The 13,602-nt window shown below is 40.9% G+C and overlaps 1 protein-coding gene across 3 annotated transcripts in view; it reads left to right on the top strand.

Annotated features, from left to right (window-relative positions):
* gtf2h2 (general transcription factor IIH, polypeptide 2) overlaps positions 1–13,602 on the top strand; it is a 38,617-nt gene that overhangs the window by 7,572 nt on the left and 17,443 nt on the right. For all 3 annotated transcript variants that reach the window (XM_078564296.1, XM_078564278.1, XM_078564286.1), the window contains 6 exons: positions 247–283; positions 1,072–1,158; positions 3,611–3,661; positions 7,375–7,429; positions 9,334–9,439; positions 9,634–9,724. In XM_078564296.1, the coding sequence (XP_078420422.1) occupies positions 247–283; positions 1,072–1,158; positions 3,611–3,661; positions 7,375–7,429; positions 9,334–9,439; positions 9,634–9,724 (427 nt within the window). The remainder of the gene's footprint in view (positions 1–246; positions 284–1,071; positions 1,159–3,610; positions 3,662–7,374; positions 7,430–9,333; positions 9,440–9,633; positions 9,725–13,602) is intronic.

The raw sequence follows: 13,602 nt of genomic DNA, 5'->3' as shown, positions 1-13,602 counted from the left end.
GCTCTTTCAGGGAGTCCTGCAGGCATAATGGCCTCATTTTATGTTGTGAAATTCTAATCTCCCAAGACCCTCCTCTTCACTGATTCTCCAATCAGAGTCTTTTTATTGTACACGCTATCCATTAAGCCCTTCTTCATTTTAAAATGAGTTTATTTATCAGTGTGCCACTGGAGGATCCTGACTTTAATTTGGTGCAGTTTCTCTTTAAGTAATCTTGTCTCTCCTTCCTTCCTTCCTTCCTTGTAGAGTATTTGAGCAGCATGGACAAGTTAGACTTGGAATGGTAAGTCATTTACATGTGATCTCTAACCAAAAATGATTAAGTGGATTGTCGTCATTTTTTTCTGAAAAACAGAATTATATCAAACTGCAGTTTGCGTACTGTACAAATGCAATATCGCTGAAATCCACCCTGCCTTAACTCATCGGCTTGCTGAAGCTCTCATCCATGTCTTGTTACTTCTAGACTTGACTATTCTAATGTGCTCCTGGCCAGTTTACCATGATCTGTGCTCTGTAAACTTGAGGTAATTTCAAAACTCTGCTGCCCATGTCCTGACTTGCACCAAGTCCCATTCGTCCATCTGCCCTGTACTCCTAACCTACCTCGTCTCTTGGTTGAGCAATGCCTCTATTTTAAAATTTTTGTCCTTGTTTTCAAATCTTTTCATAGCCTCGCCCCTCCCTAACTCTGCAGTTTCATCCAGCTCTACAACCCTGAGATATCTGCATTCCTCCAATTCTGGCCTTTTGAGCTTCCCTAATTTTATTCACTCCACCACTGGGTGGCTGTGCCTTCAACTGTGAAGACCCCCTACCTAAAATTTCCTGCCTAAATCTCTCTCTGCCACTCTCTCCACCTTTAAGATGTTCCTTAAAACCTAGCTCTGTGACCAAGCTTGTGGTCACCTATCCTAATATGTAACTTGTTGTCAAATTTTGTTTCATAATGCTCCTGTGAAGCACCCTGAACCCTTTCACTACACTAAAGGTGCTATGTAAATACAAGTTGTTATTGTTGTAAGATATTCTGCAGGGTGGTTTCTCTTAGATTGATCTTCCAATTTATAGATGCGGCACATGTATGTGATAATAGACATGTCAAGATCAATGGAAGATCAGGATTTGAAACCGAACCGACTTACCTCAACGTTAAAGGTAAATTAAAATCGTTATGTTGGGGACCTCTCATTTTTAATATTTATAGATCATATCAGTCACTTTTCATTTTAATAGCACATTGGATGATCTCCCAACATTGTAACTTTTAAGTATGAAAAGCTCTCTGATTTGTAATTGAAAATACGTGGAACAAAAATTAATACTTTTGAGCTTTGTATTTGCTATTGTATTCATCCTGCATGAACCACCACCTCCCCCTTTTGTGTTACTTATCCTGATGAATTGATCTGTTTTATACCAGTGCAATGGGAAAGGTTTTGTTAGGCTAAGAAATTGGGAAGAGATAAAGTTAATGGCTTTGATTTTCTGATTCGGCTACAGATTTCCATGCATAAAATTAAATGGGAGGAAGATTGCCAGATGGCCCTCAGTGCAGAAGCAGAATTTGTGCAGTAGTTTGAAACAAATTATTTGGGTTACTAAAACCTTAACTAAAGATTTGGCAGACATCATGTGTCTTTTTCTGGGTGGAGGAGGAATGGAATCTTAATTAACAGCATTACAAGTTTTGCTTTCCACAAACGTAATTTTCTCACTTATACTGAAGTATAATTCTATGACTGATGGTAACCAATGTTTGGGTCAGGCCATAAGAGTAAGCAGGGATGCTGGTGTGTAAGGAGGGCATTACAGCTGAGCTTAATCCTCCGTTGCTGCTGACATCCAGTTGTGTACTTTACAATGCAGGCGATTGTTTGCTGATGAGGAACACAAACTTTGGATAATTGATTTGCTTCTTCTACTAAACCTATTATGTTGGATCAGTTGTAGCACCTTCACCACTGGCTTGCCTCCGATTAACTAACTCAGCAGAAAGTTGGACCAAACCTGAGATTGCCTGCTCCGTGTGGCTGAGTACCACGTCACAGGGTGCATCTACTGTTTACTAGGGGAACTGCAATTTATTTTCATGAAATTGTTTGCTTGAATGTGACAGAGAGGGAGTGGAATACAGATATTTCATCCTTCTAGGGTTAAGAGGACAAAATTGTGGGGAGCTGAACTCAGGGTGCCTCACTGTTTCCTATTGCTTCACTGTATTTCTGCAGGTTTTAACTGCTGCACAGGTATAGTTCTACAGAACAAAAGTGTAATACCTTGCTCAAATGGCAACGAATAACTCACCTCCTGAATCCCCAAAGCCTGTCCACCATCTACAAGGCACAAGTCAAGAGTGTGATGGATTACTCCCCACTTGCCTGGATGAGTGCAGCTCCCACAGCACTCAAGAAGCTTGAAATCATCTAGGACAAAGCAGCCCACTTGATTGGCACCACATCCACAAACATTCACTCCCTTCACCATCGACCCACAGTAGCAGCAGTGTGTACATCTACAAGGTGCACTGCAGGAATTCACCAAGGTTCCTTAGACAGCACCTTCCAAACCGATGACCACTACCGTCTGGAAGGACAAGGGCAACAGATAGACAGGAACACCACCACCTGGAATTTCTCCTCCAAGTCACTCACCATCCTGACTTGGAAATATATTGCCGTTCCTTCACTGTCACAGGGTCAAAACCCTTGAACTCCCTTCCTAACAGCACTGTGGGTATACCTACACCACATGGACTGCAGCAGTTCAAGAAGGCAGCTCACCACCACCTTCTGAAGGGCAACTAGGGATGGGCAATAAATGCTGGCCCAGCCACCGAAGCCCACATTCTGTAAATGAAAAAAAAATAGCCATTTGTCATGGTGATTTTTGTCAAGCTATTTCACAATTCAAGAGCATCATAGCTGTGCCTAGAACAAAAACAAAAGTTGCTGGAAAAACTCCGCAGTTCTGACAGCATTTGTGGAGAGAAAGACAGAGTAGCTGTGCCTGGTCCTGGCTTCACCTAACAATCTACACAAATGTACTGGATAGCATAGACTAGGCAAGGAATGAGAGATTTCTGGTCTGTACAGTTCTGCTACATATTATTAGGGGAGTTTGGCCTGGTTAAAATGTTCCGTTTGGAGTGGAACCAGATGGTTTAAATCTAGAGCCAGATTTCTTTTCCTGTGTTTGTCAGCGTACCAGTTTTCATGCCGCAATTAGAAGCTTGCAGCAAGGCTGTGCAACATCGCTGTCAATGGACATGAGTTTTTTTGGGCTTGTACTTTGTGCATACTATTAGCTTTATATTACAGTTTAACAAGCAAACAACTTCAAAATCAGAAATAAAAGCAGAACATGCTGGAAATACTCAGCTTGTGAGGCAACATCTGTGGAGAAAGAAACAAAGTTAAAGTTTCAGTCAATGACCTTTCATTGGAACATGTTTCAGATTGATGAAAGGTCATCAACCTGAGATGTTAACTCTGTTTCTCTCATTACAGATGTTGTCTAAGTAGTTCCAGATTTTCTGTTTTTATTTCAGATTTTAGACATCTGCAGTATTTTACCACTTCTAAATCAGTTTTTTTCCCTTTTTTTGCAGTTGCTGGAATACTTTGTAGAAGAATATTTTGATCAAAATCCTATTAGTCAGGTATGAATGCAAGCATTTGTGGATCAGGACAAGTTACTGTTTCTTGCACCATTCTCTAGATTCTCTCCTGTCTCTCCTCATTCTGTCTCAGAGTTTGTCTTGTTTATGCAACCTATCTCCTGATATTTTGGTGCATTGGCACTAAAATGCTGGCAACCCAACTTTCCTTTCTGGTCCCCATGCTAATTATATTGTAAGTGGCTCCCTCTCTCTATACACTGTCCACGTCACTTTCAAAACTGTTGACATCACATTTGCCCACAAAGAAACCACCATCGAGCACATTTGTCCTTGCAGACTACGGTCCAACTCCAATGTGCCTTTTCTTTCCAAAGTCCTCGAATGTGTTGTTGCCTCCCAAATTTATGCTCATCTTCTCTACAGCATAGGAACAAGAGTAGGTCATTCAGCTTTTCAAGCCCATACTATTTGACCATCTCACATCTTTACCTCATCTCCATTTACCTGTCTTTGCTCTATGTCCCTCAATACCCTTATGTTGCAAAAATCTATCAATCTCATTCTTGAAAATATCAATTGACCCGGCATCCACAGGCTTTTAGGGAAGAGAGTTCAGGAGTGTCTTTATGTGAATAAGCTCTTCCTAATTTTACTCCTAAAATGCCTAGCTCTAATTTTATGTTTGTGCCTCCCTCTTTTCTACTCCTCCAGCAGAGGAAATGATTAGTTGTTCCTACACAATTAAATTACTTCATAATTTTGAAGGCTTTAATTAGATCACTTCTCAACCTTCTGAACTTAAAGGGAATACACCCCAAGCTCATTTCCTAATTTAAACCTAGGCCTGGTATAATTTTGATGAATGTGTCCATCTGGCTAATGTTTAGTATGTATCAAGCATGTTTAGTTCATGTGAAATAAGTTCTGCACCCTTGCCACTGCTCTTATCCCCCTTTCTGGTTACTGTCTCATGTTCAATCAGTTTGTTTGCAATCTTGGTGCCATCCAAAAATTCTAGTGTTCTTATGTCAGCCTCCTATCTTTCATCTCCCATGAACCTCAGTTCATTGAAAATTCTGCTGCCTGTTTCCCAGTCCACACAAAAATGTGTTCACACATCACACTTTTGCGCTGACTTCCATTGGCACCCAGACACGGAACATCTTAATTTTCATCCTTATGTTTAAATTCCTTCATGGGCTCAAATATAATTGTTTTTGTAAAATCTTCCAGCACTCCAACCCTCTGGGCACTTTGCATTCTTCCAAGTCGAGTCTTGTGCATTTCCCACTCCCTTCACTCTACCATTGCTGGCCATGCCTGCAGCTATCTAGGCCCTAAGCTCTGGAATTCCCTCCCTAAACCTCTGTGCCTCTACCTGTCTTGACTTCTTTTGGGACCCTCCTTAAAGCGCGCATATTTGTCGAAGGTTTTAGTTGCCTTTCATAATATTTCTTTCTTTGGCTTGGTGCCTGTTTTTTTTCTGATTACGCTCCTATGAAACACCTTAGGTTTGTTTTTCTATGTCAAAGATACTGTATAAATACAAGTTGTGTTCCAATTAATTGGCCTAGGTTGGAGCTGGCTCTGAATTTTGGATAACAATTCTAACCCCAGCGTTCTGTCCTTTCCCTGCACTCGTTACTTTTTTCTTCAGGAGGTTATCTAACTCCATCTGAAATTTGATGATTGATTCCATTTCAGTCGGCATTTGCATTACATTTCATAATTTAATAACCCTTTCTGTGGGGGGGAAATACCTTTTTCCTTTATGCTTATCGTACTAATTTAATTTGATGCCCTAATTGGGGAGGCAGTGGCATAGTAGTATTGTCACTGGATTAGTATTCTAGAGACCCAGAGTAACACTCTGGGGAACTGGGTTCGAATCCCACCATGGTAGATGGCGAAATTTGAATTCAATAAAAATTTGGAATTAAAAGTCTTATGATGACCACAAAACCATTGCTGATTGTCAGAAAAATCCATCTGATTCACTAATGTCCTTTAGGGGAGGAAATCTGCCATCCTTACCTGGTCTGGCCTACATGTGTCTTTAGACCCACAGCAATGTAGTTGATTCTTAAATGCAGTTAGGGATGGGCAATAAATGTTGGCCTAGCCAGTGGCACCCACATTCCATGAACAAATAAAAAAAAAAATCAATGGAAATAATTTTGCACTATGTACTCTCTCAAACCTTTTCAAAATTTTGAATTTTAGCTCACTTTCACCTCTGAGTCAGTAGGCCGTGGATTCAAGTCCCACTCCTAAGAGTTAAGCACATATCTAGACACTTCACTGCAGTATTGAAGGGAGTATTTCCCTATTGGAATTTTTTTGGTGAAACTTTAAATGGAGGTTCTGTCTGCTGTCTCAGCTGTATGCTAAATATGGTACTATTCCAAGAGGATCAGGGGATCTCTCTTGATATGTAGGTCAATACCTATTCCTCAACCCATATGAATAAAAACATCTTATCTAATCATTTTGTGGGACCTTGCTGTACATTAACTGGTTACTGCATTTCCCTGCATTATTTCTTTGTAACAGTTCAAACGTATTTTGTTGGCTGTAGCATGCTTTGGGATGCCAGAAAGTCATGACAGGCACTATGTAAATGCAAGTTTTTATTTCTATCTGATCCCCTTAATCCTCTTAGTTGTGTGAATGCAGTCTTCGGCTTTTCATGGCCCTCATCAGAACTATATTCTCTTATTCCTGGTACCTTTCTAATGAATGTGCATTGGACTATTAGTGTAATTTTCTCTTGTGCATTCTAACAGAAGCACAATTTGTGGAACAAATATGTATCATTCCGAATTTTGTTTCACTTAACTTAAATCACCCTGATCAGTGGAATTAATTGTATTATAGGGTCCTTTGCCTTACATTATGGGCCCAGCAGTAGTTTATTCCCTATGAGCCTTTGGACAAGGGTCTTACATAAGAAATAGTAGCAGGAGTAGGCCATTTGGCCCCTCAAGCTTTCCCTGCATGATTCAATAAGATCATGGCTGATCTTCCCCAGGCTTCAACCCCTCTTTCGTGCCAGCCCCTCATAGCCCTCAAGTCCCCGATATTTCAAAAATCTACCTACCTCCTCTTTAAATACTTGCAGTGATCTAGCCTCCATAACTCTCTGGACTAGAGAATTCCAGGCATTCACTACCCTCTGAGAGAAGAAATTCCTTTACATCTCAGTTTTAAATGAGGGCCCCCTTGTTCTGTAACTATGTCCCCTAGTTTGAGATTCCCCCACGAGTGGAAACATCTTCTCAACATCTACCCTATCAAGCCCCCTCAGAATCTTGTATGTTTCAATAAGATCACCCTTCATTCTTCTAAACTCTAATGAATAAAGGCCTAACCTGTTTAGCCATTCTTGATAAGTCAACCCCTTCATCCCAGGAATCAGCCTAGTGAATCTCTTTTGAACTGCCCCCAGTGCCAGTATACCCTTTCTTAAATACGGGGACTAAAACTGTACACAGTACTCCAAGTGTGGCCTCACCAACACCCTGTACAGTTGTAACAAGACTTCCCTAATTTTAAACTCCAACCCCCTAGCAATACAGGCCAAAATTCCATTTGCCTTCTTAATTACTTGCTGCACCTGCATGCTAACCTTTTGCATTTCATACACAGCACCCTCTGTGCTGCACTGGTGTTCCAGTTATATGTGTTGCATGTTTTTCTTGGCAGCAAAATATTGTCAATTACTAATTGCAATATTTTGTTTTTATTTTTAGATTGGTATCGTTACTACAAAAAACAAAAGGGCAGAAAAACTTACTGAACTCGCAGGTAATGTAGTTTATTCTTATGTGTTTCATATTTTAAGATAGTACTGAAGAATTAATTATATGAAGTGTAAAATCAACTACGTAGCATTGTAAGATTTTTACCCCCCGCCCCACCCAATAATTTTGCATTGCTGGTCTGCATGCCAGTTCTCTTGCTCCATCCTGCACCAGATCATTTTCCCAGAGGCCAGAGCAGCAGGACTACCCACCTGCAAGCAGTGGGTAGCCTATTAAGGAAGTTAAAGGCCTATTGAGGCTGATCGAAGGGGGATTTTCTGACCACCATTTGAGTTTAATGCCGGGGTTCAGAATCCCACAAGAAAATCCTGCCCATTGTAAAATTAGATTTAAAATCTTGCTGAAGAGCCGAAAGACCTAGAACTCGCCTCATCTAATCTTGAGCATTTTTCCATTTCCCTGCCTACTTTGTGAATGGAATTTTTGAAATATGCCTCGCGAATAATATTAGCGGATTGCATAGCAATCAAGTGAACTCATAATTATACAGTGTTTCAGTAAGATCTATGTCCAATTTGGTCAGCTCTCATGTGTATTCCTAGGATCATTTTGCTTCCAATTATTTCTTCAAATTTGATAATGTGTAGTGCATTTGTGCGCTGTCACAAAGTTATTAGGAAAAATTACATAAAGTGGTATTGTGAATCCTTTTGACCTGAAAGCAGCACATTAAGGAAAATTTGTAATTTTAAAAAAATGTTTGTGGAGTCTGTAAATGTTTCTAAACGTTCCAACAACGTTCCAAATTCCAACAAATATTCTGGAGAGTTTGCATCAAATGTAAAGGGATCAATTGTCATTTTCTTGGATAATAAATACTGGTCCATGTGACCTGGCAACGCTTGATCTGGAAGCAGTACCAACAGGAAGGAAGTTAAGACAGAAGTGGTGTGGCCAGACACAAAACAGCCACAAACAGGAGAGCTGGGGATGAAGCTGATCAGCACAAAGATGCAGACACAAAGAGAAAGAAGACTGAGACAGGAAGAGGAACACAGAATTTGTGAGGAGAAGCCAGCAAAGCTCTTTATAAAAAAAAAAAGGTCAGTTTTCTGTTTGGCAGTAAGCAGAAAAATAAAATTCCTGAAGCTCTTGGGGCAGTGATGTACAAGCAAGCTAAAAGGGACTGAATGCGAAAGAGTTGAGAGATTGTATCAGAGGACAAGATTGTGGAACACATGTTGTTTGTGGTCGATTGAAAAGAAACTTTGGAAAGTTACACCATCAAGACTGACGTGACCTGAGTGAGAGAGTGTTGGTAGACATGCGCCGTGTCAGTGCTAACCGTATCTGGGGACCCCAGATGGAATATGCCTGCCAGTGAATGCGACTCGAGGGTTGGAGTTGGAAAGACAGAATTGCACGTGGTGCGACATTTTGTGGGGAATGATGTGGGTGCTTGAGGTCGCGTAAGACTTATCTTTGTTGTGTTTACCTTTTTCTTTGAACTATCACTTGCCTGTTATTTCATGTTTAATTTGTTTGTCCTGATTTGTTTTAAAGTAAAAATTAGAAAAAGTGAAGCCTTGTTGGTAATTCATTTTGGGGTCGTTTGGTAAATTTGGTTATTATGGTTTACGGTTCCACCATGGGGATCGTAACGGCATCTACCATACACAGTAGACACATGTTTCATTTAAAAAGAAAATGAGTTGAGCAGGTTATCTTCCAGGGCTACTTCCATTATGTTAATGTTTTAACTCAGCAGAAATTTACTTTAAGTCTGATGTTCCTATTGGACCAGTTGGATTCACTGATACCATGCAGCTTCTCATAAAACTTTATACCAAAGCAGTATACAAATTTCAATATTTTGTTTATTTGAGACATACAAGTTTTCTAATCCATAGCATTGAGGCTATGATTTTGTCATTGTTTTTGCATTAGGAAATCCAAAGAAGCATAGAGAAGCTTTGAAGAAAGCTGTAGGTGTGCCATGCAGTGGAGAACCTTCACTTTACAATTCACTCACCTTGGCCATGGAGACTTTGAAGTAAGTGTTTTTGGAAGTTTAACAGCTTTTTGATTTCTAGTCCTCTCCCCATCCCTCGCCTTTCGTTTTTCTGTTTTATTCCTGTTTGCATGTTGTTTTTTCACCTGAGATGGTTTGAGCTGTATTTTTTACAAGATTTTGGACTAGATCAGTACAGATGACATCATCTTAGTTTTAATTTTTCTCCCCAAAAGGCACATGCCAGGACACACCAGTCGTGAAATACTTGTCATTTTTAGCAGTCTTACTACATGTGACCCATCCAACATTTATGACCTTATTAAGGTAAATGCTTCATATATTTTGTTCCTAAGAGGTAGAAGTAACCCATGTGTACCTGGCTTGGTGGTTCGTGTGTGTGTGTGTGTGTGTGGGAGTTAACTAGTTCTTGTGCCTTGGCATCCCAGAACCTGGGCTCCTGATTTAGATTCTCCATATGACATATTCCCCGTTGGTAAGTGTTATTTGGGGGAAGTGATTAGCTGGGTTGGACATTTTCACAGAACAACTGAATAGAAAGAAAATTGAATATTGCTGAAAAAATAGACTTTTTTTTGTCGAAGTTTTTCATCTTGCACTTATCAGGACAATTCGCAAGATAATACCAATGTCAGGGGAAACAGCATATTTATACTGTATGAGAAGAGAGTGCTGATTGGTTGGCAAGTGGACTCTGGTAGCGGCATTGTCATGGAGAATAACCTGTAATGGTGACTGACAGTTAACTGCCAAGCATTGTTTGAAATTTAAACCAGGCAGCTTGACTCTGATTAGTCAAGACATTGCCATGGGGAATGAACCAGCGAATGGCTATCACTTATTTTATTTAAATGAAACAGGTGCATTGTGTGTACATGTTCTTTCTGTCTGCAAAGAGCAGGGCCCTGTGTATTAACATATGTAGCTTCCAGTACACGCAAATGTGTCACACTGCAAGCCTGACTGACTATCTTAAATTGGTTGTCAGTGTAATTCTTAATACACTGAGGATTATTTAGCACATGTCCAATCGCGGAATCGTATCTCATGTTGGACACTGTGTTTTGAGTTTTGCAAGCATGGGCTGGTTGGGTATGGTCCATGCCTTTCTGTTGCAGACAGTGGAAGGGAAGTGCTGTTTGGTAGGATCTTCCAGTCTTTGGGACGTACGGCCTACATACCTAGCATCACACTGGCATTGAAATTCATATATCGCATTACTCATTTGTGTGATAGGCAGAACATCTTTTTTGGCTTGACGGCAGCATCCTCTTAGTGGTGAATACCATTTGTGTTGCTACCACATAGTAGCAGCAACAGCTAGTTTCACCTGTTGCTCAAATTTTTGAGATACCTTGCCCTTCCAGGGTAACCTAAGGTCAACTGGGTACTTTTCAGGGCCCGAAGTGATAGCCTTAGGTCTGTTCGTGAGTTTGGGCAATATACAGTGTGAAGTGATCTGATCAGGGCAGCCATTATCCCACAGGATGTCTTTGATGTGCCCTATTTCAGCATCAAGCTTGCATGGTGAGCAAATGTCTTGCACCCTTTTTATTAGGTTGCCAATAAGGCCAATTTTATAGCGCACGGATCTGTAAGAGTCCAACGCATGTATTGACCAGTGAAGGTAGGCTTGCGGTAGACTGTGATAGAGTGCCCCCTGGCAGATATCTCAATCAGAACGTCATGAAAATGGATTTCATTTGACTGCTCCATTTCAAAGGTGAATTTGGAGTCCATTAAGACATGCAAGAAAATTGTTCCATGCAGCTGCGGATTTAAATATTTCAAACATATATCATCCACATATAGGAAACATGCAAAAGGTAGGAGGTTAGGTGTTATTCCATCGAAGACTCGTTTATCATGGAACCCAACAAAGATGTTTGCGAGAGCTGGGCCCAGAGGGGATTCCATGGCAACACCATCTATTTGGGCATACACGGTGTCATTAAAACTGAACTCAACTGCGTGAGTTGCTGAGTTCATAAGTTCAATGAATACTGATTCACGCAATAGTGGTTTGCCTAGATTGCCATGCTATTGCGCTGCAGCGCAAGTATTTATGCCTTCCTTAAGTGGAACATTGGTGAATAGACTAGCAGTGTCAAATAAGCACGTGGACACAGCATTGCTATCGATATGCAAGTCCTGTATGGTCTTTGCAAATGTGAAGGAGTCTTTAACTGTGTATCTGCAAAACGTGCTCAAAACTGGTTGCAACATTTCGCCCAACCATTTGGCCAATTCATGCTGTGCAAAACCGGTCATAAGTAAGATAGGGCATAAAGGGACATCACTTTTGTGTGTCTTGGGCAGCCCATGCATATGCAGATGCAACGAGCCATGATGATGAACCCTGTCATAAAAATCACGTGGCAGCTCATTGCTCTTACACATGTCCAGCAAGCGTTTTTATTTCAGCTTGCTTTTGAGCAAGGCTGTCCGGTAAAGTTGAGCAGCAGGTCCAATGGACACGCATTTGAATCGTTATTAAGAATGGTGTGAATTTTGTTGATATAATAACGCTTGTTAAGGATGACTATTCCCGCCCCTTTGTCAGATTTACTGATGTGTATGTCCAGGTTGGCTTATGTCCTCGCAACGCTGTAAGACATTTGCGTTGCCTGTGGAAATCAGACAGGTTGTTCAGAATCCCGCAATATGCATGTGCTAGATCAGCTAGGCGCGTTTTCAAGGATTCAGCATCTTCAGTGGGCGCTGGTTTGTGGCGGGATAGTTGGGAGTAGAGGAGTTCAAACTCTGAAAATACCTCTTCCTGTTTGATTTGGGATGAAGGCACACCAAAATTGAAACCATGCGCAAGAATAAACACCTCACTTTCTGAGGGTACATGGTCAGAGAGATTTGAGACATGTTTAGTGGCATCGTTAATTGTGTTGCCAAACCACTTACACATGAGTGAGGTTTTGGTGCAGATGTGTTTCAAACGGGTACTGTTTGTGGTGCGGTCAACTATTGAAGCAATATAGCAGCATGAACAGAACAAATCAAAAAAATACCATACCCAACCAACCCGTGCTTGCAAAGCTCAAAACACAGAAATGTGATTCTGTGACTGGACAACATTTGCTTAATAATCCTCAATGTACTAAGAATTACGCTGACAATGAATTTAAGATTGTCAGTCGGGGTTGCAGTGTGGTACATTTGCGTGTACTGGAAGCTACATATATTAATACACAGGGCCCTGTTCTTTGCAGATAGAAAGAACATGTACTTACATTGAGCCTGTTTCAGCTAAACAAAGTGAGTGACAGCCATTTGCTGGTTCATTCCCCCATGGCAATGTCTTAACTATAAGACCATAAGACATAGGAGCAGAAATTAGGCCATTCGGCCCATCGAGTCTGCTCCGCCATTCAATCATGGCTGATAAGTTTCTCAACCCCATTCTCCCGCCTTCTCCCCGTAACCTTTGACCCCCATACCAATCAAGAACCTAACAATCCAATCAAGAACCTAACAATCCAATCAGAGTCCAGCTGCCTGCTTTAAATTTAAAATAACTCTTAGCAGTTAACTGTCAATCACCATCCACTGGTGAATTCTCTATGGCAATGCCTCTCCCAATCAGAGCCCACTTACCAACCAATTAGCACTCTCTCCTCATACAGTGTAAATATGTTGTTTCCCCTTGCATTGTTATTTTCTTGTGAATTGTCTTGATGAGTACAAGACAAAAAGCTTCAAAAAATTAAACAATTTGTCTCTCTTTTCAGCAATACTTTTCTGTACTACCAAATGACTAGAAAGAAAATTGGAGGGTGAATCAACCTGAGCTACTTTTCCACTTCTCTTAGAAGATCCGGGGGTGAATTTTACGTGCAGAAATCGGACTACTGCCATTCCATGCATGTATTAAATCTACTTCATGATGTCTGGTAGTGAACCCGACATCAACATGTCAGTCTGCCATAATACGGAAGTCGGGCGGCACCAAAGTCGGCACCCCGTCCACTAAAAACTAAATTAATAAGCTATTAAGCTTGCTAATGAAGCTTATGGCCACAATTTTGCATTGCCCACACCATAATGCAGTGGGTGCACAGGAAACATAGTCAGTGGGAGTTACGTTTTTTATCAGTAAGTGTTGCAAAGGTGGCATCAAGGCTGCAAGCAGGACTATGGCTGACTTCAGCAGAACAGGGCTGGGAGACCCT

Source organism: Cetorhinus maximus, chromosome 2 (assembly GCF_964194155.1).
Source record: "Cetorhinus maximus chromosome 2, sCetMax3.hap1.1, whole genome shotgun sequence".
Taxonomy (NCBI): domain Eukaryota; kingdom Metazoa; phylum Chordata; class Chondrichthyes; order Lamniformes; family Cetorhinidae; genus Cetorhinus; species Cetorhinus maximus.
This window is presented reverse-complemented; position numbering and strand designations above follow the sequence as displayed.